Consider the following 26,656-nt stretch of genomic DNA (forward strand, 5'->3'; position numbering starts at 1 on the left):
CAGACTGAAGTTTTCTGTCAGACCCCGCGAGACCACTTAATGACGATGCAGAGAATGTCTCCAAAGGAAGAGGTGAAGCAATGGAAGACTGATGGGGCACGTATGGATAATGGTCTCTGGAAAAAGGACCGACTTGTGTGTCTCCCTAAGCGGATGTACCCTGCTATGGGAACATGGGCCTACACATCGAGGAAAGAATTAGACGCTCGCACTGGTGCAAAAATTCTACTGGGCCCCGGTTCTCTAGTTGGCCGGAAGCATTCCCTGTTACCAACATGACTGCAAAGACCACCGCGAAGAAACTGGTGATGGAGTTATATGCAGATATGGGGTTCTAGAAGTTGTTGAAAGTGATCATGGTCCGGCCATTTCTTCTCATGTGTACCAAGAAGTTCTGACAATGCTTGGATCCACTGTAGCCCTCCATACCACCCACAATCCAGTGGTGAAGTTGAGAGGCTGAACGGCACACTGAAGGGACAACTGACCAAAATGATGCAGGAGACTATGGCTCCATGGCCAGAGCTCCTACCCATTGTACTATACCACATTCGTACTACCCCTACTGCAAAATATGGCCTGTCCCCAAATTAGATATTGTTTGGTACCAGGCCCCCAGTTGCAAATTTCCAGCCTCAGCAGTTATCAGAAGAAACTGACCGTGCTGTTCAATATGTTATTTAGCTTAGTAAAAATCTTGCTAACACCCATGCTCTAGTTTCTTCTTCTTTTCCAGATTCAGCAGAAACCGACACCTGTTATAACCTGAAGCCTGGTGATTTGGTATTCGTGAAGAGGCATGTCAGGAAGCACGAACTAGAACCCTTGTATGACGGTCCCTATCAAGTTCTCCTCATCACCCAACAAGCCAATAGCAAATGAAGGGGACATAATGTTTTGGTTTTTCGCATTTTCCATACTATTATTGGTAGAAGTTAAAAGTTAAAGTTAGAAGATATTCAAAGACTCAGAACAATACGATAAAGATAATGATCGTAATAAGGACAGTTGGTGGTCAGACACTTTCTCCTTTCTCAATACGGCCAATTGGTTTAAGGGAATTGGGGGCTGGATAGCTGGGATCTTACAAAGCTTGTTATACATTGCTGCCTGTATCCTTGTTGTATATGTGATACTAAAACTTGTTCTTTGGTGTATTTCTGTATGAATTAGGAAATTCTACACTAAGCCAGCTAATGATGATACCAAAGGTGTCGTTGCCCCTGCTCTTCTCTGCACTGATCTTAAAAGGCTACTTGATGAAGATGTTGAAGCCAAGCACATGGCTACCTACAAAAGATCCCCACCACCGTCATCAAAAATTGTTATTCGTTAACTGCAGTATACAGGGGGGACGGGTGCGCCGCGGCAGCCATGACTGGTAACACAGCATCAGTCATGTGAAGACCAGTACCCCTCAATCTGTTAGCTTGGGATAGCACCTCTGATGCTGCATGTGTGTTAAATTTTTTTTATCTGGGGTGGGGAATGTGAAGGGTTAATACTAAAATCAGAGCTGAAGTTTCGTTTTGTCCATTCTCTGAAGGTTTCGTTTCTTCATTTTTGTTGCTGTAAGATAAATTTTTGTAATTGGCAAGGGCTGTCATGAAACCAGACTGTTCTCATCAGGTGCAAAGATAAGGGAGGCGGGGGTGTAAAACTCTGAAGAATATGCCATTATACTACTTTCTATTTGGATACGGACATATATGTAGTTTCCAGTTTTCTTGCAATATTATTGGCTTACAAAAGTGAAATGATGCTATTGGTACTTGAGAACCTTGCATAATTAAGCAAAAGATTATAAAAGATGTGACTAAAATAAAGGGGCTTAGTGATCTGCCTCGATCCTCCCGTACAGAGACCCCCGTCTCCGTGTGGTCATTTGAGTTGCTAGCAACACTGGAATAATTTGGAGATCACTGGCTCAACCGTGAAGGGTTAATTTAGCCCTCCCTAAATAGCTACCTCGACAGCAGTTTCTGCCCAGTTGAAGATTCTGGATACCTCGGTCAGTGCCCAGGAACTTCTGGCTCCCCCTTGGTGATTGATGTATGCCAACGCCGTGGCATTGTCCGTTTGAATCCGGACTGACTGGTTGTTGAGGTATCTCTCCCAATGTAGAAGTGCTAGGAAGACCGCCCTCAAGTTTTAGAATGTTGATTGATAGTGAGGATTCTTGCCTTGACCATCGTCCCTGGACCGTCAGGTGACGGAATACCGCACCCCAGCCCAGGGGACTGGCATCTGTAGTTAGTTACTACCTGCCAGTGGACAGGGGGAAAAAGCCATCCCAGATTTACGAGGGGGGAGGTCAGCCACCACTTGAGGGACTCCCTGGTCTGAATGGAAGGGAGGAAGGGGCGATCCAGCGAAGAGACTGACCTGTCCCACTGATGGAGGATGTTCCTCTGTAGTATCCTGGAACGGAACAGGGCAAAGGGTATTGCCTCTGAAGCTGCCACCATCCTTCCCAGGACTCTCATGGCAGCGCGAAAGGATAGAAGCCGGAATTCCCTGCTGGAGGGTAATCCGCTTTCTTTCTGGGAGAAAGACCCTTGAGCGGCGGGTGTCGATTACCATTCCTAAGAAGTCTAGGCGTTGTGTTGAGGTGAGACTTCTCCCTGTTTACGATCCAACCAAACTGGGACAGCGTGTTTAAAACTGCTGCTAGATTTTCCTGGGCCTGAGCGAAGGAGGGCGCTTTGACGAGAATATCGTCAAAATATGGCACCAATAGTATGCCTCTGACTCTTAATATAGCTACCATCGCTGCCACAATCTTTGTGAAAATTCTGGGGGCTGTTGCCAGCCTAAATGGCAGGGCCACAAACTGGAAATGCTGCTTTTGGATAGTAAAACACAGAAACCTCTGATGTCCCTGAAAAATGGGGACGTGTAGGTAGGCGTCCCGGATGTCTATGGAACATAGGAATTCCTGATTCTCCATAGACGTAATTACCGACTGAATCGAATCCATCCTGAAATGGAGTAAGCGGACCCATCTGTTTAGCCTTTTGAGGTCTAGTATGGGATGAACTGAGCCATCCCTTTTTTGGTATCACAAACAGGTTTGAGTAAAAGCCATCAAAACGTTCCTGCTCGGGAACGGGGACGATTACTGCTGTGTTGAGAGAGTCGATTGCCGCAGAAAAACCTAGAGCCCTAGGCAGCGTCTTTTGGTTGCGATAGAAAGAAGCGATCTCGCGGAAGCACGTTGAAGTCTACCTTGCATCCTGTCGATACTACCTCCTTTACCCAGATATCCTCTACTGAACTCTGCCAGACATCTTTGAAGAGGAGAAGGCGGCCTCCTAGTCAGGGAGAGGTACTGGAAAGGGAGTTGGACTCCCTGCTGGCGTCAGGCTGAAGTGGCTCTGCCCGGCCCTGACCTGGTAGTTCTCCTGTTGGAACTGCGGGAATGCCATGACGGGGTAGCCCGAAAGGATACCTTCCTCCTATCTCTCGGTGCTTGTGACCTCTGTGGGCCCTGAGCACAAGTGCCTGTCGCTGGGATACGGCGAAAGGGCTGAGCCCTACGTTTGAAAACATATCGACGAGGCTTGGCCTGGGGGAGAAGGAAGCGTGTACCCAGTTGCATCCTTAATGATTTCATCTAGCATTGAATCAAAGAGCCGGGTGCCCTGAAACAGCAGATAGGTCCTCAAAGAAACCACTGACCAATCAGCCTGCCAAGCCTTTAGCCAGACCGTCTGCCAGACAGCTACCACGGTACTGGATGCTTGAGCTGCGCAAGACGCGGCATCCAGGGCTGCTGATACCATATACCTCCCGGCATGGGAGATTTGATCTGCGAATTCTGCCAGTTCCGCTGGTGGTGCCCCGGCCATTATGCCCTGTCTAAGCTCTTTGGCCCATTCTGTAACAGATTTAGCTACCCAAGCTGAGGCGAAGGCTGGACACAATGTGGCGGCTGCTGCCTCAAAGGCGGATTTTGACAGGGATTCTATCCTCCTATCATTGGGATCTTTTAGGGCTGCCCCACTGGCGAGTGGGAGGACTGTATTGGTAGCGTGTCTGGACACTGGTGGATCCACCGAAGGGGAGGCGGTCCAGATGGCGGTGAGATCTGGAGGGAAGGGATATAGAATCCCAAAACGATCTCTCTGAAATCGCCTGTTTGGGTTTTCCCTTTCCCTGGCCAACACTTCCTCAAAATCCTTGTGGGAGGCGAAAACCCTAGAGGGGGACTTATGACGCTTAAATGAAAAAGCCTGATCATTAGGTTTTGATGTGGCGTCCCCAATGTTAAAAGGTCTCTGACTGCGGCAATGAGGCCCTGAATCATATCCTTGACCTGGGACTGTTCTGGCTCAAACTCAGAATCATCCTCTGAGTGTATCTCCGATAATGCCTCGCCTGATTCCGGGGATGAGGACCGGGAGGAGGCAGACAGCCAGATGAATTCTGGTGGTGAGATGGAGTGAGAAGGAGACCTGGGTTGATGGTCCTGTATAAGCCTTTTACGGCCTCTAGAAGGCCCAAAAGAAGGCTCCTTTGGTGCTCCTATGTCCACTGGAGTCTGAAGTGGCAATCTGTTAAGCGCCGTTACCAAGGTCTGTGATACCATGGTAAGGACGGCCACGGACTTGGATAAGGAAGAGGCCCATCCTGGACACTCGCTGTCTACCGTGGCGATAGATGGCAGCAGGTAGGGTGGCTTCCTCCTGCTCCAGGGGTAATGTGGGAGCTCTGACAGGCAAAACGGGGGGGCTGCACCTGCTCTCTTTCGTAGGTGACACCGTAGGTCTGCTGCAATATGAGCAGAGTGGCGAGGACTGACCTGAAGGAGGCCTGACATTGCATTTGGCACATACAAAATATTTGACCAAGGTCACTGAAGCGGATGAGTAGCGGGACAGCTCTCCCTTGGGCATACTGACAGGTTTTACCTGGTGTCGACCGTTGGGGGTAGAAAGCGGAGTGAGGGAGCAACCTGTAGTGCAGTACTCACATACCCACGACCTGTGTGCCCGCCGCAGCTGCCGCCCGAAGGCTGATGAGGGTGAGAGAGCGCGAGGTGAACAGCCCTGCCTAGAAGCCTTATGAAATTCCCGCCCGGAAGCCATGGGCGGGCCCTGCTCTGGCCTCCTGGAGCACCATGATGGTGCTGGTACAGGAAGAAGCCGGGGGGGCGGAGCCTGCCAGAAGCCGGAATCTAGAGTCGGCCTTGCTGGGCTCCTGCTGGTGCCCAGGGCGATAACGCCGCCACGGGAGGAGGCTGGAACCGCGCTGCACCGCGTGCTTGAAAGTAAGTGTTGGCTCTTAACATAAGTATAGAGCCATTGGCTGTAAGCCCGAGTGCTGATTACAGCGGTCACATTCAGCCAGCCAGAGCAGCTGGTAAGCGGATCATACAACGCTGCAGTCTCTTACCTCCAGTTCACCCCGTAACAGGGGTCGGTTACCTGCATGAAAAGATTGCTGTCCCAATCCTTATCTGCAGGGCATCTCTCTCGATCATCAGGCTCTAGTGGGCGAGTGATGGGAGACGAAGGTCAGGACCAGGAGCGGCCACCTGAACACAAGTCCTGTATTAGGGGATAGGGTCCTGCCCGTGGGATTCATGAGGATACGGGGGTGGCAGTACACGCCGTACTCATAATCCCGGTGTAGGAGTACAGATGTAGCAGATCTACTCTATCTCCATGGTTACCTGAAAATGAATGACGCACATTGAGGTAGGCATGGGTCTGCGAGAGACCCCTGTCCACCTCCTACTGACACTAAGCAAAACGGATTGTCCTACAGCCTGTTGGAGGGGTGTATACTGCGGAGGCTGAGTTAACATTTTTTTTTTTTCATGCATAGTGTCAACCTCCTAGTGACAGCAGCACACACCCATGTTTTCTGTGTCCCCCAATGAGACGAAAGAGAAAGGGGCATGAGTTTCAAGATGTTTCCATTCCTTTGAGGAGCAGGTTAACAGAGAGCATATAACTAGGAGCACACACCTATTGCCGCCAACAGAAAAACTTCCTCCTAGAAATGGAATGAGATAGAAAGCTCCTGAAATTTAATGCAGTGTACACCGATGATGACAAGTAGCACAGGCAGAGCAGACTGTGACCCTGAGGAGACTTAGGGAGAAGCTTTTTGTACGGCAGAACACCATTTTCCCACTGTAAAAACTGCATTTAGAAGATGCTGCACTCCAAAAAGAACAAGGGGTAATAAGGGCATGGGTAAGCATGCTGACACGCTCTGTAGGAAAAGGAGGAATACTGTGGCCTAGTTCTGGCACAAGCTGGGGTAGTCTAGTCAAACAGTCCTACAGCCAGCAAAGCACCTCTGACACGGATTGTCGGAAGGTGCCAAATAATTGCAAAATATGAAGGACGACAGAGGACGCGAGATTGATCCAGTGGGACCCCTACAGATCACTAGTAGTGCAGGAGAAGCCCACAATGCTTTTTTGAAACTGGGGTTGAGAGGCTGCAGGAAGGTCTATATTGTCAGATCACAACTGCGATGGGTGTACAAGAACTAGTGACAGCTGACAACTTATGAACCCCAGAGAGTTTCCTATAGGGTGGCCTTCCTAGATTTCAGTAGAAACAAGGTGGGAGACATCCATGCCACCAATTAAAATGAGCAATCTTTAAGACAAAAAAGGCACAAAATGCTGCAGACCTGATGCAGGTTGTGTCTGCCTCCTACAGACCGTAAACTGAAACTTAACAGGATACTGAGGAAAGGTCATAGCCATTATTTTTCTTCTAACTCGTGTCAGCCTCCTAGTGGCAGTGGTACTGTGTCCCCCCAATGACATTGACGAGAAAAGCAAGTTGGATTTAATTCAGGAGAACAAAGCCAAATGTGGCTACACATAAGACAAAGTCATCAACGTCTCTTACTCAGAATTCTCCACTCTTTGGATTCCCCAGAGGTCCAAACCGTCTTCAGTAAGAGTGCCAGTCTAAAAGACAAAACGCTTACTAAATACCAGGCCCTAGTTATACTAGTTTTTTGGCTAAGCATAATCTTATCATTTTAAAGTCAACATATTTCTCATGACTCAAAAGCCCAGACTTCCTTTCTTAAAGAAGCAGTTCAAAGATTTTTTCCATCCTTGCACCCCAATGGTCTCACATTCTGCACTTACACATGCTTCTCATAAAATTAGAATATCAAAAAGTTAATTTCACTTCTGCAATACAAAAAGTGAAAATTATTTATTATGTAGTGTCATTACAGACCGAGTGATCTATTTCAAGTGTTTATTTCTGTTAATGTTGATGATTATGGCTTACAGCCAATGAAAACCAAAAGTCAATAGCTCAGTAAATTAGAATAATTAACAAAAAACACATGGAAAACGTAACTATGGGTTTAAAAAGGTCCCTTAGTCTGTTTCAGTAGGCTCCACAATCATGGGGAAGACTACTGACTTGACAGATATCCAGACGGCAGTCATTGACACACTCCATGAGGAGGGTAAGCCACAAAAGGTCATTGCTAAAGAATCTGGCTGTTCACAGAGTGCTGTATACAAGCATATTAAAGTAAAGTTGAGTGGAAGGAAAAAGTGTGGTAGAAAAAGGTGCACAAGCAAATAGGATAATCGCAGCCTTAAAGGTATTAAGAAAAGGCCATTCAAAAATTTGGGGGAGATACACAAGGAGTGGACTATTGCTGGAGTCATTGTGCCAAGAGCCACCACACAAAGACATATCTATCGCTTATCTATAGCTTGTCGCATTCCTTGTGTCAAGCCACTGATGACCAATAGACAATGCTAGAAGCGTCTTAGGCTGGTTTCACACTTGCGTTTTTTTTCGCGGTATTTTAGCGCTAAAAAACGCATGCTTTTTTTTTCCTATACTTTGCATGGGATGCGCTTATGTGCGCATACACATGCGTTTGTATGCGTTTTTCCGCGCATGCGTTATTTTGCGGTATGCGCTCGGGCGCACAAAATGCATCCTTTTGCTTTTTTTGGGCGTCCGACTTGCCTCAAAAAAACGCATGCGCACGCAATGCGGTTTTTTTTACAGCAAGACACCCATTATAAGTCTATGGGTGCGCATTGGCATGCTTATGTATGCGTTTTTTTGTGCATGCGTTTTTTTTTTACCATTAGTTGGACAATGGAATTTAGGGGTTTGGGTTAGAGTTAGGGTTAGTTAAGGGGGTTTAGGGCTAGGGTTAACTAGGGTTTAGGGTTAGGGTTAGTATGGTTTGGTTAAGGGTTAGGATTAGGGTCAGGGTCAGGGTTAGTAAAGTCATGGTTTGGGTTAGTGTGAGGGGCCACCTAATGTTGGGAAAAACGCAAACGCGGTAAAAACGCACTAAAAACGCATACAAACGCATACAAACGCATACAAACGCATAAAAACGCATAAAAACGCTGCGTTTTTTTCATGCATGCTCATAAAAATGCTTGAAAAAAACGCAGCATTTGCATGCGTTTTTTCAATGCGTTTTTTTGCGGGAAAAACGCGCTGCAAAAAAAAGCAAGTGTGAAATTAGCCTTACCTGGGCAAAGGAGGAAAAAAAAAAAAAAAAAGTGGACTGTTGCTCAGTGGTCCAAGGTTTTGTTTTCGGATTAAAGTAAATTTTGAATTTCATTTGGAAATCAAGGAAGAGTGAGCGGCACACAATCCAAGCTGCTTGAGGTCTAGTGTGAAGTTTCCACAATCAGTGATGGTTAGGGGAGCCATATCATCTGCTGGTGTAGGTTACTGTTTTATCAAGACCAAAATCAGTTCAGCCCTCTACCAGGAAATTTTAGAGCATTTCATGCTTCCCTCTGCCAACAAGCTTTTTGGAGATTGAAATTTCATTCTCCAGCAGGACTTGGCACCTGTCCACACTGCCAAAAGTACCAATACCTGATTAAACAACAGCTGTAACACTGTGCTTGATTGGCCAGCAAACTTGCCTAGAGAATCTATGGGACATTGTAAAGAGGAAGATGAGACACCAGACCCAACAATGCAGACGAGCTGAAGGCTGCCATCAAAGCAGCCTGGGCTTCCATAACACCTCAGCAGTGCCACAGGCTGATCACCTCCATGCCACGCCACATTGATGCAGTAATTGATGCAAAGGAGCCCCGACCAAGTATTGAGTGCATCTATTAAACATACATTTTAGTAGGCCAACATTTCAAATTTTAAAATCATTTTTTCAAGCTGATGTTATAAAGTATTCTAATTTACTGAGATAATGACTTTTGGGTTTTCACTGGCGGTAAGCCATAATCATCAACATTAACTCCTTCATGACCCAGCCTATTTTGACCTTAATGACCTGGCCATTTTTTGCAATTCTGACCAGTGTCCCTTTATGAGGTAATAACTCTGGAACGCTTCAACGCATCCTAGCGATTCTGAGATTGTTTTTTCGTGACATATTGGGCTTCATGTTAGTGGTAAATTTAGGTCGATAATTTTTGCGTTTATTTGTGAAAAAATCAGAAATTTGGCGAAAATTTTGAAAATTTCGCAATTTTCAAATTTTGAATTTTTATTCTGTTAAACTAGAGAGTTATGTGACACAAAATAGTTACTAAATAACATTTCCCACATGTCTACTTTACATCAGCACAATTTTGGAAGCAAAATATTTTTTTGTTAGGAAGTTATAAGGGTTAAAAGTTGACCAGCGATTTCTCATTTTCACAACAAAATTTACAAAACCATTTTTTTTTAGGGACCACCTCACTTTGAAGTCACTTTGAGGGGTCTATATGGCAGAAAATACCCAAAAGTGACACCATTCTAAAAACTGCACCCCTCAAGCTACTCAAAACCACATTCAAGAAGATTATTAACCCTTCAGGTGTTTCACAACAGCTAAGGCAATGTGGAAGGAAAAAATGGACATTTTAATTTTTCCAACACAAATTTCCTTTCAGCATCAATTTTTTCATTTTCACATGGGCAACAGGATAAAAAAAAGGGGCAATTTCCCCTGAGTACACTGATACCTCATATGTGGTCATAAACCACTGTTTGGGCGCACAGCAGGGCTCAGAAGGGAAGGAGCACCATTTGACTTTTTGAATGGAAAATATGCTGGAATATTTAGCGCTTGCCATGTCGCGTTTGGAGAGTCGCTGTGTGCCTAAACACTGGAGCTCCCCCATAAGTGGCCCCATTTTGGAAACTAGACCCCCCAAGGAACTTATCTAGATGCATAGTGATCACTTTGAACCCCCAGGTGCTTCTCAAATTGATCTGTAAAAAAAAAAGTACTTTTTTTTTCACAAAAATTATCTTTTAGCCTCAGTTTTTTCTTTTTCACATGGGCAACAGGATAAAATGGATCCTAAAATTTGTTGGGCAATTTCTCCTGAGCACACCAATACCTCATATGTGGTCATAAACCACTGTTTGGGTGCAGGGCAGGGCCCAGAAGGGAAGGAGCGCCATTTGACTTTTTGAATGGAAAATTAGCTCCAATCGTTATCGGACACCATGTCGCGTTTGGAGAGCCCCTGTGTGCCTAAACATTGGAGCTCCCCCACAAGTGACACCATTTTGGTAACTAGACCCCTTAAGGAACTTATCTAGATGTGTAGTGAGCACTTTGAACCCCCAAGTGCCTCACAAAAGTTTATAACAGAGCAGTGAAAATAAAAAATCATTTTTTTTTCCTCAAAAATGATTTTTTAGCACGCTATTTTTTATTTTCACAAGGGTAACAGGAGAAATTGGACCACAAAAGTTGTTGTCCAGATTGTCCCGAGTACGCTGGTACCCCATATGTGGGGGGGGGGGGGGGGGGCACTGTTTGGGTGCACGGCAGGGCGCAGAAGGGAATGAGCGCCATTTGACTTTTTGAAATGAAAATTGGCTCCAATCGTTAGCGGACACCATGTCGTGTTTGGAGATCCCCTGCGTGCCTAAACTTTGGAGCTCCCCCACAAATGACCCCATTTTGGAAACTAGACCCCCTAAGGAACTTATCTAGATGCATAGTGAGCACTCTGAACCCCCAGGTGATTCACAGAAGTTTATAATGCAGAGCAGTGAAAATAAAAAATCTTTTTTTTTTCCCCCAAAAAAATTTTTTAGTCTGCAATTTTTTATTTTCACAAGGGTACCAGGATAAATTGGACCCCAAAAGTTGTTTTCCAGTTTGTCCTGAGTACGCTGATACCCCATATGTGGGGGATGACCACTGTATGGGCACACGTCAGGGCTCGGAAGGGAAGTAGTGACGTTTTGGTATGCTGACTTTGATGGAATGGTCTGCGGGCATCATGTTACATTTGCAGAGCCCTTGATGTTCCTAAACTGTGGAAACCCCCCACAAGTGACCCCATTTTGGAAACTAGACCCCATAAGGAACTTGCCTAGATGTGTGGTGAGCACCTTGAACCCCGAAGTGCTTCACAGAAGATTGTAACGCAGAGCCATGAAAATAAAAAATCTTTTTTTTTTCCTCAAAAAATGATTTTTTAGCTCGCAATTTTTTATTTTCACAAGGGTCACAGGAGAAATTCGACCCCAAAAGTTGTTGTCCAGTTTGTCCTGAGTATGCTGGTACCCCATATGTGGGGGGAAACCACTGTTTGGGCACACGTTGGGTCTCAGCAGGGAAGTAGTGACATTTTGAAATGCTGACTTTGATGGAATGGTCTGGGGGCATCATGTTACATTTGCTGAGCCCCTGTGTGCCTAAACAGTAGAAACCTCCCACAAGTGACCCCATTTTGGAAACTAGACCCCCAAGGAACTTATGTAGATGTATGGTGAGCACTTTCAACCCCCAAGTGCTTCACAGAAGTTTATAATGCAGAGACATGAAAATGAAAAAAACATTTTTTTTCCACAAAAATAATTTTCTAGCCCCCAATTTTTTATTTTCCCAAGGGTAACAGGAGAAATTAGACCCCAAAAGTTGTTGTGCAATTTTTCCTGAGTACGCTGATACCCCATATGTGGGGGTAAACCACTGTTTTGGGCACACGTTGGGGCTTGGAAGGGAGTGAGCACCATTTGACTTTTTGAACGCAAAATTGGCTGGAATCAAAGGTTGCACCATGTCGCGTTTGGAGACCCCCTGATGTGGCTAAACAGTGGAAACCCCTCAATTCTAACTCCAACCCTAACCCCAACACACCCCTAACCACAACCCTAACCCCAACACATCCCTAACCCCAACACTAACCATAACACTAACCACAAGCCTAACCCTAATTCTAACCCTAACCCTCTTTTCAACCCTATCCCTCTTTCCAACCCTAACCCTCTTTCCAACCCTAACCCTCTTTCCAACCCTAACCCTCTTTCCAACCCTAACCCTCTTTCCAACCCTAACCCTCTTTCCAACCCTAACCCTCTTTCCAACCCTAACCCTCTTTCCAACCCTAACCCTCTTTCCAACCCTAACCCTCTTTCCAACCCTAACCCTCTTTCCAACCCTAACCCTCTTTCCAACCCTAACCCTCTTTCCAACCCTAACCCTCTTTCCAACCCTAACCCTCTTTCCAACCCTAACCCTCTTTCCAACCCTAACCCTCTCTCCAACCCTAACCCTCTCCCCAACCCTAACCCTAACCCTCTCTCCAACCCTAACCCTAACCCTCTCTCCAACCCTAACCCTGATGGAAAAAAAAAAAAAAAATATTTTCTTTATTTTATTAGTTCTGCCTACCTATGGGGGTGATAATCGGGGGGTTCATTTACTTTTTATTTCATTCTGATCACTCAGAGTGATCAAAATGAAATAATGGAATCTGCAGCCGGCAGATTCGGGCGGGCGCATTTTCTAAGATGGCGGCGCCCATGAACCGGAGCCGCCGGACACCGGGAGCGACGGGGGGACTTGGAAGGTGCCGGGGGAGGTGAGAGGGGGTGAGGGGGGGATCGGAAGCTGGCGGGGAGCGGAGGGAATGGGAGGGGGGCAGATGATGACAGCGGCGGCAGATCGCCGCTGTCATTCAGTGGCAGGGGGGGGGGCGATCGCCGGTGGGGGGGGTCAAATCGGTGTCTCCAGCCATGTCCGATGCTACTGCAGCATCGGCCATGGCTGGATTGTAATATTTCATCAATTTTCATTGATGAAATACTACTATCGCTCTGATTGGCTGTTTCACTTTTAACAGCCAATCAGAGCGATCGTAGCCACGCCCCCTGTGGCGAATTACAAAGCCCCCTGTATCTGCGGGTCAGGTGACCTTTCATTGACCCCAGTCACCCGACCCGCAGGGGGGCTTTGAATTCATGACACAGGGAATGCGTCATAAGTCGGTGCCAATCCGACCTTCATGACGCATACGCTGTGTCACAGGTCGGGAACTGGTTAACAGAAATAAACACTTGAAATAGATCACTCTGTTTGTAACAACTCCATATAATATACAAGTTTCACTTTTTGTATTGAAGAACTGAAATTAACTTTTGGATGATATTCTAATTTTGTGAGAAGCATCTATGTATATGATGTACTTTCATTTTTACAGTTCAGAACTGTTTTCTTCACTTTAGACTCCAACTTGATTCCCAGACTTGACCATGCACTTTATTCCTGTTTTTAATGCTAATCCTACAATGCATCATTAAAGCACCCCATTATCAGCTAGCGTCACTACCATCTGTCAGCTGTTCAATCTGATTATCCTCCCTTTTATATTCTCCTAACTAATCTAAAAAAAAAAAAAAAAAAAATCACAGACTGAACTATGATCTAGTTCATTACAAACTGTGTGAGAGCTGTGCAATCATCATCAGTAAGTGATAGGCATTTCTGTCCAATATTTATTTAAAAGTAGATTAGTATTAAAGCCTTGAACCCATGATCTACTTTCAGAAATGTAACCCTTTTCCATCTTGCATCGTACAGCAGTGAAGGAATTGTATGGGGTGATCTATTTGGTGTTGCCAAATACCTTTCAGGTGCAAAAACAAGCCATTATAGGCTATGTCGACAGAACGGTAAAACAAAAGTTGTTAGGGGGTTGGGTTAAAAATCCTTCACAGTGCTGGCAGACCAGCTTGTAAATGCCCTTAACACCTCCATACACAGTAATAATTTATTTTCCAGTATCCTGCATGATTAAAAGGACCTAGAAAGCTACTTGTAGAGACAGAGAGGCGACTGTGTAATAAGTAGCCGGGGCTCCAACTAATTATTCAAAGAAAAGCAGGTCCTGCTTGTGAGCAAGTTATAATTTGATAGTACAGGGCCTTTTACACATAGAAAATCTGAGGAGATGGGTTTATGTGGCTGCTGGGTTCAAGGGTTTTTAGAAGCTAGTCTACTGCTAGCAAAGAAAAATAAATCATACTTGCATGATAACCCTAAAGCCTTTTTTAAGCCAAAGCACTGCTGTTCTATGCAAAGGAAAATAAATCTATGAAGGATATTACCTTATCAAAGCATACGAGGTTTAGCTGTCCACAAATGTTTATCCGCTGAGGACTGATACAGAAGATGCCAAGTTTTTTAAGACGCCTTTGTGCATACACAATCCCAGCAGTCATGGCAGCAGGAAGAGCGGGAGGTACTGTGATGGTTATAATGTCAAGTGACTCGATTACAATAGTGCTGGCTGGGACCTAGAACAAAGAGGACAAAACATAATAAATTAAGTTACTGTAAATCAGCAACATGTTAAAAGGGGGTTAATGAGACAAAAGGTGCCCCCACCTGATTTGAAATACTATTTACAACAGTGTACAGAAACCCTATCCCAGCCACCCCCACGAGACACAGCAGGAACAGGTAGGCATCTCTGTAAAGCTTGAAGTCTGTTGGCTTTGGATAGAGGATGGAACGTATAAGCTGTCCTTTAGATGTGCTGAATCCTGGAAGACAAAAGATGCAGCATCAACATTTCATTCCAATAACAGATGGGAACAAGGAAGGGAGAAATACAGAATTAAAGAATTCCCTGTAGAACAGAAGGCTATTAATGCATGATCCTTGTTTAGTGAAGGGATTGCCTCCATTTCAGTTACGTTTCGTCCCCAGGTGCAGTTCGGTACAAGAAAAAGTAACCGCACTGTACTCACAGTTCCAAGGTCCACCGGTGAGTCTGCACTGCTTCTCTCAGTGTCCGGCTGCCGCACTGACATCACATCAGCAGTGCAGCAGCCAATCACCAAGCTCAGAGCTTTGTCAGTGCAGACGGAAAGCCCTACTGATTGTCTGCAACGAGACGCCAACCAGACAGAGAGCAGTAGTGGAGACTTGCTGGAGGACCCAGGTGGTGAATATAGTGCGGTTTGTGTTTATAAACCAAACTGCGCTCATGGACAAAGATTAACTGAAAAGGTACAACCTCTATAAGGCTTTAGGGCACTATACCTGTCCGGACAATTATGGCTTTGACAGGCTCTCCAGCGTAAAATCTGGTCTGGATGACATTGGTCCCACAAAATAAAGTGTGACGTTTGTGAACTTCTGTATTATAGTTCTCATCCTCCACTCCTCTGGAATCTGAATATGGGTCTGGCAAGTTCGTCTTTGTCACCGGTACACTTTCACCTAAAAGTAACCATACAAATTAGGCATTGTCACACAAACGCCATTAAGATGCCTTCATGTCCACAACATTACCTGTTAACATGCTTTCATTCACGATGCAGGTTCCACTGATCAGGACGGCATCACAAGGCATAATGGTCCCGTTAGGTGGGATTAACATAATGTCCCCAGGTACGAGATCAGTAGACATGATTTCTTCAACTTCTGAATTAGAGAGATACTATATTAGTGATGCATCCACAAAAGCCACATAATGACAACTTTCTAAGCAATAAATGAACGTGAACCCTAAAGGAGGGCAAAAAGGCTACCTTTACATTTGGGCATGTATACCAGTTTTGCAAAAAAATAAATAAACCTCATCAGCTCCTCTAATACTGTTTTAATGAATACTTTGTTCCATATGAAATGACTCCGGCATCACCAATTACAGTTCTGTGTAATGCAGTGCCTCAGTTATTCTTCCGGAAAAACTTTAGACAAATTGAGGACAGGATTGTCCCATTTCTCTGTTCCATATGGTATGTTCAGAAACACTCCCACGCTGCCCAATAAGTGCTGACAAAGAAAGACTGTCAGGACAAGCTTTACAAGCTATATAATCAGCTGTGAATTTATTCACACATTTCCAGGAAAGGCACAACAGAGAATTCTAAGAAAAGATAACAAATTTCAGGCGCAAAAGTTTTCCAATGCAAAAAGCAGTTAAGGACACCAGGCACTGAAAAGTCAATATTGCCATCACAAGCAGTCCAGCATTATGCAATTGGAAGACATCCTGGTAAATGACGTACCTTTGTTTTCATGACACACGGTCACTCTGACAATACTGTGAGCTGCAACCATGTCATGTAACATTATATATTGCTACAAAAGGAAAAAAAAAAAGTTATAAATTGGCATTAGCAGATACTAAGCAGTTTCTTCATAACTGCAATATACAAGGACCAGTTCACACTTTGCCGTTTTAGTGCATTTTTTTCTGTGCTTTTATAACCAAAAACTTTGAGTGTCTGCTGTTGGAATTCTGTGTTTTGGCTCAAAAAAAAAAAAAAAAAAAATTTACATAATAAAGCAGTGTTAGGCTGGTTTCACATTAGCGCTTTTTAAGCGCACGCACGGCCGGGGGTAGCTCCGCCCCCGAGCCGGCTCTCTGCCCGGCGTGCCTGCCCCTTGCTTGTAGCGCCGCCTCCTAGCGGACAGCGGCGCCTGCGATCGGCGCACCCTATCTTTAGCATAGGGTGCGCAGATCGTGCGCAGGCCGTGCTCTAGTTGCGCTTTGACCTGCGCTGCGCACTTTTGACGGTGCGCCGTGCGCGCCAAAATCCGAAAAGTTCGATTTTGGCGCGCACGGCGCACCGTCAAAAGTGCGCAGCGCAGGTCAAAGCGCAACTAGCGCAAGGCCTGCGCACGATCTGCGCACCCTATGCTAAAGATAGGGTGCGCCGATCGCAGGCGCCGCTGTGCGCTAGGAGGCGGCGCTACAAGCAAGGGGCGGGCACGCCGGGCAGAGAGCCGGCTCGGGGGCGGAGCTACCCCCGGCCGTGCGTGCGCTTAAAAAGCGCTAATGTGAAACCAGCCTTACTCAGAATTAACCCCTTAATGACCGGAGCTTTTTCGGTTTTGCATTTTTGTTTTTCGCTCCTTCTTCCCAGAGCCATAACTTTTTTATTTTTCCATCAATATGGCCATGTGAGGGCTTATTTTTTGTGGGATGAGTTGTACTTTTGAAATTCATCATTGGTTTTAGCATGTTGTGTACTAGAAAAAGGGAAAAAAAATTCCAAATGCAGTGAAACTGCAAAAAAGTGCAATCTCTCACGTTTTTGGTTTGGCTTTTTTGGTAGGTTCTCTGTTAAAACTAACCTGCCATTAGGATTCTCCTGGTCAGTACGAGTTCATAGACACCAAACATTTCAAGGTTATTTTTTTTATCTAAGTGGTGAAAAAAAATTCCAAACTTTGCTAAAAAAAAAAAAAAATTTCAGATACCTATAGCGTCTCCATTTTTGTGATCCGGGGTTGGGTGAGGGCTTATTTTTTGCGCACCGAGCTGACGTTTTTAAGGATACCATTTAGGTGCAGATACGATCTTTTGCTTGCCCGTTATTGCATTTTAATGCAATGTCGCGGTGACCTAAAAAAAGTAATTCTGGCGTTTTGATTTTTATCCCGCTACTCCGTTTAGCGATCGGATTAATCCTTATTTTTGTTAGATCAGGCAATTCTGAACGCCGCGATACCTAAAATGTGTAGGCGTGATTTTTTTTTGTTTTATTTTGTATGGGGCGAAAGGGGGGGGTAATAAACGTATATATTTTTTTTTTTTCCATATTTAAAACTTTTTTTTTTAAATTTTGGCATGCTTCAATAGCCTCCATGGGAGGCTAGAAGCTGCCATAGCCTGATTGGCTCTGCTACATATAGGTGATGAGCAGATCACCCATATGTAGCTGAATTACTGCACCCGGTGGTCGGAGCTCAGAGCAAGCCGTCATCAACAACCATAGAGGTCTCCAGGAGACCTCTGACTGAAATGCCAACACATCGCTGACCTCCTATCACGTGACGGGGGTCAGCGATGCGCGTATTTCCAGCCCAGCGGCGCTTGTTAAATGCTGCTGTCAGCGGCATTTAACTAGTTAATAGGCGCAGGTGGATCGCTATTCCACCTGCGCCTATTGCGGGCACATGTCAGCTGTTCAAAACAGCTGACATGTCCCGGCTTTGATGCGGGCTCACCACCAGAGCCCTCATCAAAGCGGGGAACTGACCTTGGACGTACTACGGCGTCCACAGTCAGAAAGGGGATAAACTGCTCCACTAGTTACAAAAGACAAATGGTTATACTATTACAGGTGACCACACTATAAATTGCTTTTCTAAATCACTGCATTATTGCCGACCTTCACTATATTCCCTCCAAGGGTGAAATCAACTAAAAAATTTACATGATTTAGATTTGAAAAACTGCATCATGTATCAATTTACTTGTGGAAAATATCCACAGTGGGGAACATTTATCAAGCTAAATGAGACAAAATTCTGGCATAAATTGAGCCAAAAAGCGGTCTTATGATTTACCCCATATTAATTGACAGCAGCCAATCACTGGGATCAGCCAGTTATTAGCTGTAGGGATGTAGCCAGGGACTGCTCAGGCCGGTACGTAATCACCAGAGCAGCAGCAGAGACACAGGGTTGGAACCATGGAGGCTAACAAATAGATGATTTGACATAGGACCACTTTGTAGATGATGTGGGGCTCCCAGCCTGATCGGTTCACATACGCCAAGTGATCCTATACCCAGAACCTCTATCGCAAGGATCCTACACATGCTGTACAGGGATCAGTCATCACATGCTTCCTTAAACATGGCCATAATCTCAATTCAATGGGATAAAAGTAGTTGTACAATTAATATGAAGCTGAAAACCAACAAGGAACGTAACCTGTAAGTGTTTTCTAATGGCAGTCCAAATTAGTAAAGAAGTCACTCACCTTTTTAATAGTATACAGAGAACTGATAATGGATATTACAGACATTATAACAATGGCAGATGCATAGTAGTAATATTCATCTGTGCTCCACAAAATAACACTGAATAGTTGAAAAATGTAAAAAGGATTGAGAACCTGGAAAAAAATACAAATATTGAAATATCAAATTAATGCAAACAGCATATTACTGTACGCAAGAAGACAGCAGGCCCATGACAACTGGCCACAGCCGAAGGTGCAAAGGGTGATCATGTATGGGATTTCTAGCACATACATCCTAAATACGGTGTCACTGCATTTTAATGGGTTAGTCCCTGTGAAGTATACAAAAAACAGTGGAGGCAGCTATTCAAACTGACACCCAAAAATAGAAGAGAACCATAAATATGACAAACAATTTTGTTTAATAAACAGTAAAAATATTTCAAATAGCTACCAATTATTTTCAAACAAACATATACCCCTAGGGGGCAGCATCAACTATAGCCTATATAGATTTGCAATATAATCTTATTATAATAATATCGCTCACTGAACATCAAAAATGTATGAGCACAATATTATAAGCACACCAAATATAGCAATAAGTGCATAATGAGAGGATGGCATAAAGGAATCCAATTAAACCGAGCCACAAACTTGCATACTCACTATGTGTCCCAATGTCATATACCTCCAATTATCCTAATCCATGCCCAATAGATAAATGCTATATGCATAAATATACCCTATTATAATGGTGTACTTACTTAAAATATAAGCAAGGATAAGTGCCGTTTGTGATGCTGTCCCAGCGCCCCGACGCGCGTTTCGCCCGCTTGCTTCTTCCGGGGACGCCCCTTATCCTTGCTTATATTTTAAGTAAGTGCACCATTATAATAGGGTATATTTATGCGTATAGCATTTATCTATTGGGCATGGATTAGGATAATTGGAGGCATATGACATTGGGGCACATAGTGAGTATGCAAGTTTGTGGCTCGGTTTAATTGGATTCCTTTATGCCATCCTCTCATTATGCACTTATTATTGCTATATTTGGTGTGCTTATAATATTGTGCTCATACATTTTTGATGTTCAATGAGCGATATTATTATAATACAAAGATATTGCAAATCTATATAGGCTATAGTTGATGCTGCCCCCTAGGGGTATATGTTTGTTTGAAAATAATTGGTAGCTATTTTAAATATTTTTACTGTTTAATAAACAAAATTGTCATTTATGGTTCTCTTCTTTTTTTGGGTGTCAGTTTGAATAGCTGCCTCCACTGTTTTTTGTGTAAATGTATGGAAGTGCCATTTTTTCAATATTATGGACATTTAGTGGATTAATTCCCTGTGAAGTATAGTACACAAAGTTTGGTAATAGAATTATAAATATTACTAAAAGGAAAATGTGATCGGTCTAATGTAATCTCACTCAGGACTAAGCAGCTGTGATAAGTAGTGTGCAATCGTCAGAGGCCATATGTATAATTCAGGTGCCTGCGCCATCAGCCTAGCCCAAAGGCAAGATGGCAACTCTCAATACTGCTATCTGTTCTCCATAGGGGGGCTATGCATGCACCACTACAGACAGCAGACATCGCATTTGGGGGAAGTTCACGCTGTGCCCCAGCGCTCCAATCATGACTAGTATTAGAGTATGGTGCCTCAGTGCGCAATCATCCGTCAGGGGTCCGGTTTCAATCCCATATTTGGAGGATTAAAAGGCAATCCCTGATAGAATATAGTGTACCCTTGTACTCAATAAAACCTTTTTTTTTTTTTTACTAAACAAGCTATTGTAATATTCCAGAACAGCCTTCAATTTACTTTAATGTCAAGCAGCAGCTAATATGACATCTCCCATGGTAACAATGCATTGCAATGTAAAGACCCCCTGCCCCAGAGGGTCCTGTAAGCTACATGGACACAGGTATAAATTTAGCAATAAATTATAAGGTCCAAAACTTTGAAACCATATGGCGAATTTAAAAGGGAAAAAAAAAAAATGTGGCACTCAGTGGAGTGGTGGGAATAAGGAAAAGAAATGGCCAACTGGCCTCTTTTGAGCATGTGATTGATGCTTATAACAAGGAATGTCCATTTTTTGGGGACATTCTTTTTTCCCTTACCATAAAGCAAATGTTTTTGGCTAAAAATCATTTTGGTGATTTCGTTCCAATAGAAACTTGGGTTTGCCATTTGATTTCTGCCACCTCAGTGTTGCACTGTCTATTGCTGGCTACAGACTGAGTTAACTGAGAATCCATCATTGAGCTTGTACTGTCTGAAGGGGAGATGGAGCTCTTATTTTCCTTCTCAGAGCTCCTCTCAGCTGATTTAGGACCATAAACCATATCAAAGTTGAAAGTGCAAAATAAGTGGAAAAAAAAGCCTGTAAAAGCCAAATGGTGCAATTTTTTAATGAAACCAAATAGCAAATATTTATAGCCCTAAACAACTAGGGGATAGCAGGGAATGGTGGGAAACCCATTTAAGTCCCCATACACTTGTGATTTACATACTAGAAAAACTGTAGTTTGCTTTCCTTAACGTTTCTTTTGCTCTTGTGCCGTACATTCTGTAGACAAGCACATCCTTGTAGAAACTGAAGATATAGAAGACCGAACTAACGCCAATAGACTGCCCCCTGGTGGCAAGCTGCTACACATAACCAGCACACATACTCACATAATGGAAGCATTCGCAAGCTGAAAAGAATATCGAGAGTCTCCAACTGACCAAAGACACCACTCACCTCCTTTATTAGAAGCTTAAAAAGAGAAGGCACTTTAACAGTAATTTCATTAATTCCATAAAACAACTTTCTGAAAGAGAACAGAATAAATTAAATGCTACCTTAATGAATATCAAGCAAGCTGGTAAATGATGACATGAAAGGCGCATGAAAAACCCCCAAAACATTAACATATAATAGCAGTCCTGCATGGGTTAAGCCATTATAAGTGAGGGCCCATGAGATAAGAATAGGGCACATTTCAGCTCCACTTCCCACCCCACTATTGTGTACCGGCTCCTGTACGTGTCTGGTAATCAGTTTTTGCTTCCCGTGTCTCGTTTTTATTTCATCTACTTCCCATGTGGCCCAAACAGTTATCAATACATATGGCACTGATAAATTCATAGAAAATTGGGTATTTAGGTCCAAACCTGGAGAAAGGCAAATACCATAAATGCTTGTGTATATCACAGGAGAATATAGAGGCTGCCGGTGACAGACAGGTTACAGAATGGAAGCAAATCAGATTTGGTTATCAATGTAACGTTTGTACTGTTACTTTGACCTTAGCGCACAAGATACAGTCAGTGTCAACTAGGAGTCATTTTCCAATATTACATAAGTCATTTGACCATTACAGTAAACTTGATGCAATTAAGCAGTAATTAAACTTTGATTTCTTTTTCCACGCCTTGTTTGCACTTAAAAATGGAAAACACGCATCAGATAAATTGTAAATGAAGATTTAAACTAAAGAAAGAAGCGCGTATGTTTCTAAGGTAGGAGAGGACACCTGCAAGCAATCGCCAGCAGACGATGAGAGTAAGGGTATCGTTACACATAACGATGTCACAGCAATCCCACCAACGATCCGACGTGGATGGGATCGCTGGGACATTGTTAGCTGATCGCTGGTTAGCTGTCACAGACATTCACCAGCGATCAGGACCAGCGAGCATGCTGGTTACCAACGTAAACATCGGGTTTCTAAGGGCCGCAGCCCTTAGAAACCCGATGTTTACCCTAGATACCAGCGTGCACTGCAGGCAGGGCGGGAGGTGGAGGCAGAGCGGTGCAGACAGCAGAGCTACGCCGGTCTGTCTGCGCCGCTCTGCCTCCACCTCCCGCCCTGCCCGCAGTGCACGCTGGTATCTAGGGTAAACATCGGGTTTCTAAGGGCATATTTATTAATGACCTTGTAGGGGGCATAGAGAGTAGAATTTCAATATTTCCAGATGACACTAAACTCTGCAGGGTAATTAATACAGAGGAGGACAATTTTATATTACAGGAGGATTTATGTAAACTAGAAGCTTGGGCTGATAAATGGCAAATGAGCTTTAATGGGGATAAATGTAAGGTCGTGCACTTGGGTAGAACGAACAAGTTGTATAATTATGTGCTTAATTGTAAAACACTGGGCAAAACAGTCACTGAAAAAGACCTGGGTGTATGGGTGGACGACAAACTCACATTTAGTGGCCAGAGTCAAGCAGCTGCTGCAAAGGCAAATAAAATAATGGGATGCATTAAAAGAGGCATAGATGCTCATGAGGAGAACATAATTTTACCTCTATATAAGTCACTAGTGCGACCACACTTAGAATACTGTGTACAGTTCTGGTCTCCGGTGTATAAGAAAGACATAGCTGAACTGGAGCAGGTGCAGAGAAGAGCGACCAAGGTTATTAGGGAACTAGGGGGTCTGCAATACCAAGACAGGTTATTACACTTGGGGTTATTTAGTTTGGAGAATCGAAGGCTTAGGGGTGATCTTATTACAATGTATAAATATATGTGGGGACAATACAAAGACCTTTCTAATGATCTTTTTACTCTTAGACCTGTGACGGGGACAAGGGGGCATCCTCTACGTCTGGAGGAAAGAAGGTTTAAGCATACTCACAGACGCGGATTCTTTACTGTAAGAGCAGTGAGACTATGGAACTCTCTGCCATTTGATGTTGTAATGAGTGATTCACTACTAAAATTTAAGAAGGGACTGGATGCCTTTCTTGAAAAGTATAATATTACAGGGTATATACACTAGTCTCCTTAATATTGCGTTGATCCAGGGAGCTAGTCTGATTGCCGTATGTGGAGTCGGGAAGGAATTTTTTTCCCCAATGTGAAGCTTACTGTTGCCACATGGGGTTTTTTTGCCTTCCTCTGGATCAACATGTTAGGGCAAGTTAGGATAGGATATGGGTTGAACTAGATGGACTTAAAGTCTCCCTTCAACCTTAATAACTATGTTACTATGTTACCATGTTTACATTGGTGACCAGCGTGCAGCTTCGCTCATCACTGGCTCCTGCTGCCACACACAATGATGCGCGCTGGCCAGCGGGAGACCAGCGATGAAAAAACGGGCCAGGACGATCCAGCACGATCAGCGATACTCCGCGAGGGGGACGATCGCTGCTGGATGCCACACACAGCGATCTCGCTGGAGAGATCGCTGATGTGTCACAAAATCAGCGATCTTGCCAGTGAGATTGCTGTGTGTAATGGGCCCTTTAGGTTAGAAATTAGTGATGAGCAAACTTGCTTGGAAAAGGTGTAATCCAGACATGATCGGGTGCTAACCAAGTGTCTATGGTGTGCTCAAAAGTATGTTCCAGTCCCCAAAGCTGTTTGACAGCCGCAACACAAACAGGGAATGTCTGTTAGGCTACAAGCCTGCAGTCACCATGACTGTAGACTTGTTAATGTGAGGACACTGCCAGCACTGCGCACGGAGTATTCTATGGTGAAGGGAGTGGCAGGGCATGACTGCAAGCATGTGATTTGTTTGCAGTCACGTGTCAACTAGATGGACGCAACATCGCTCAATACAAGTCTATTTAATGAGGCTGGACACAGTCTAGTTGGAATATGGCTGTAAATATGCAAATCACATGCTAGTTGTCACATGACCACCCGTTCTCAGCACCAGAGTGACTGCAGACTTGTACATGTACCTGCATATACATACATACATGTGTAGATGGATGTACTAAATGTGACAGATAGCATTGTGCTGGATTATTCAGAACAATCACTGGTTTCAGCATTGCTAGTAACAGATTGGTGGATGTGAGAAGACTGCTGCCAACATCAGAACTCTTAGGCTAAGTGCAGACGTACTTTTTGTCCTGCAGATTTTTCCACGCAGAATGGAAGAAATCCGCAGGTCAAATGACCTGCATTTTTCCTGCGGATTTCTTCCGGTTTTCATGCGGTTTTCCATCGCGGTTTTCCCCCTGCGGATTTGGTGACAGGGGAGATGGAAAACCGCACGAAAGAAGTAACATGCTGCGGATTTTGTACCGCGGAAAAATCCGCAGCGTCTGCACAGCGTTTTTTTTTTTAGATTGATTTTAAGGCTACTGTACATCACAATGCAGAAATGCAACGTTTCTGCGCGGTAAAATCCGCTGCGGATCCACTACAAATCTGCATCGTGTGCACACAGCCTGAGGCTGTGTGCCCACATAGCGATTTTTAAGCATTTCCGCAGAGTTTAACGCGCGATTCTGCCGCGGAAATGCTTAAAATAAGCGTTCCATGCATTTGTAATAGAAAACGCACATGTTGTGCCAATGGTGCGTTTTTTTACCGCTGCGGAATCGCTTAGCGGTAAAAAAAACGCAGCATGTTCATTAATTTTGCATTAATTATATGAGCAAAAACGCATGGGAAAACGCATGTCAAAAAGCGCATGCGATTTCCCTGGCAAGGGCATGTGTTTCTGCGCAGGGAAAAAAAGAAAAAAAAAAAATTTGCTTGAAAATCGCAACGTGGGCACATAGCCTCACTTCTCACTGAAGCTGCTCAGTCGCTACACTTCCAGGCGTAGCGAGCAGGAGACGTCTGGACACCCGCAGCAGTTGTGTTCAGCCAGGGTCAGTGTGCAGGACAGGAACTGCAGCATTCACCCTCGACCTTAGAGACAAGTCAAGTCAATTATTACACAAAGAGGAGGCCGTGACAATACACTACGGATTAGACCAGGCCCTCATTTGCACATCAAACAAAAGGCGATTTTTAAGTGTAAAGTTAAGCTATACTTGTCTAGTATGATTTCAAAAGTGGCTGGGTCCCTTATATTTGTTTAGGAAGTTTAAAAGCCATTTTGCAGGTGACAGACTATCTTTAAGTTATGTGTACTGGACAAATAATTGAATGGGTTTATGCAAGTAATTATGCATGTGTATATATCTGCTCACCATTATTGGTATCCCTTCATTTATTTCATAGCCTGTACAAGATCTCCAGAAATAAATGGAAATGTTCCATAGTTATATCCTCAGGATTTCTTTTAATTAGTGGTCCAAAGTAATACAACAATAAAACCTTGTTTTTCAACTTACATGCTGCAATTTCAAAGAAGAAACAGAATAAAACAGCATGTGCAGCAATAAAGGCTCCCCTAATACTTGGTTGCACATCCTTTGGCACTGATGACAGTCTCCAAAAGTTGTGTGTAGCCAACAGCTTATTGCACTTCTCAGCTGGCAATTTCTCCCACTCTTCCATTGCAGTTTGTTCAAGCTCTTGAATGCTTGCAGGGCTCTTTTTCCCAATGGCAGATTTCAGCTCACTTCAAAGATTTTCAATGGGATTGAGATCAGGACTCATTGCTGGTCATTTTAAAACAGTCCATTTTTTCTCTTTCAACCAATCCTGTGCACTTTTGAATGTGTGCTTTGGGCCACTGTCTTGCTGGAGGACCCATGTTTTCTTACATTGGGTAGGACCATTTAGCGCTAAAATCTCTTGATAATTCTGATTTCTTGATTCCTGTGATATGGTCAAGGCCTCCAGTACCAGATACGGTAAAGCAACCCCACAGCATTATCGATCCTCCATCATGCTTAACTGTAGATAGGGTGTTCTTTTCCTAATAAGCTTACTTGTGCCGTCTGTAAACAAACTGTTGCTTTGCATTGCCAAAAGGCACCATTTTTGTTTCATCT

At 44.1% G+C, this 26,656-nt stretch overlaps 1 protein-coding gene across 2 annotated transcripts in view; it reads right to left on the minus strand.

Moving 5' to 3' along the window:
• ATP13A3 (ATPase 13A3) overlaps positions 1 to 26,656 on the minus strand; it is a 192,748-nt gene that overhangs the window by 86,181 nt on the left and 79,911 nt on the right. For both annotated transcript variants that reach the window (XM_073578686.1, XM_073578684.1), the window contains exons 7-14: positions 21,714 to 21,783; positions 18,968 to 19,102; positions 16,260 to 16,332; positions 15,538 to 15,669; positions 15,286 to 15,465; positions 14,626 to 14,783; positions 14,346 to 14,534; positions 6,879 to 6,940 (exon numbers count right to left, since the gene is read on the minus strand). In XM_073578686.1, coding sequence (XP_073434787.1) covers positions 6,879 to 6,940; positions 14,346 to 14,534; positions 14,626 to 14,783; positions 15,286 to 15,465; positions 15,538 to 15,669; positions 16,260 to 16,332; positions 18,968 to 19,102; positions 21,714 to 21,783 — 999 coding nt within the window. The remainder of the gene's footprint in view (positions 1 to 6,878; positions 6,941 to 14,345; positions 14,535 to 14,625; positions 14,784 to 15,285; positions 15,466 to 15,537; positions 15,670 to 16,259; positions 16,333 to 18,967; positions 19,103 to 21,713; positions 21,784 to 26,656) is intronic.

This window comes from Dendrobates tinctorius, unplaced genomic scaffold (assembly GCF_039654945.1).
Source record: "Dendrobates tinctorius isolate UK_male_01 unplaced genomic scaffold, ASM3965494v1 ptg000060l, whole genome shotgun sequence".
Classification (NCBI taxonomy): domain Eukaryota; kingdom Metazoa; phylum Chordata; class Amphibia; order Anura; family Dendrobatidae; genus Dendrobates; species Dendrobates tinctorius.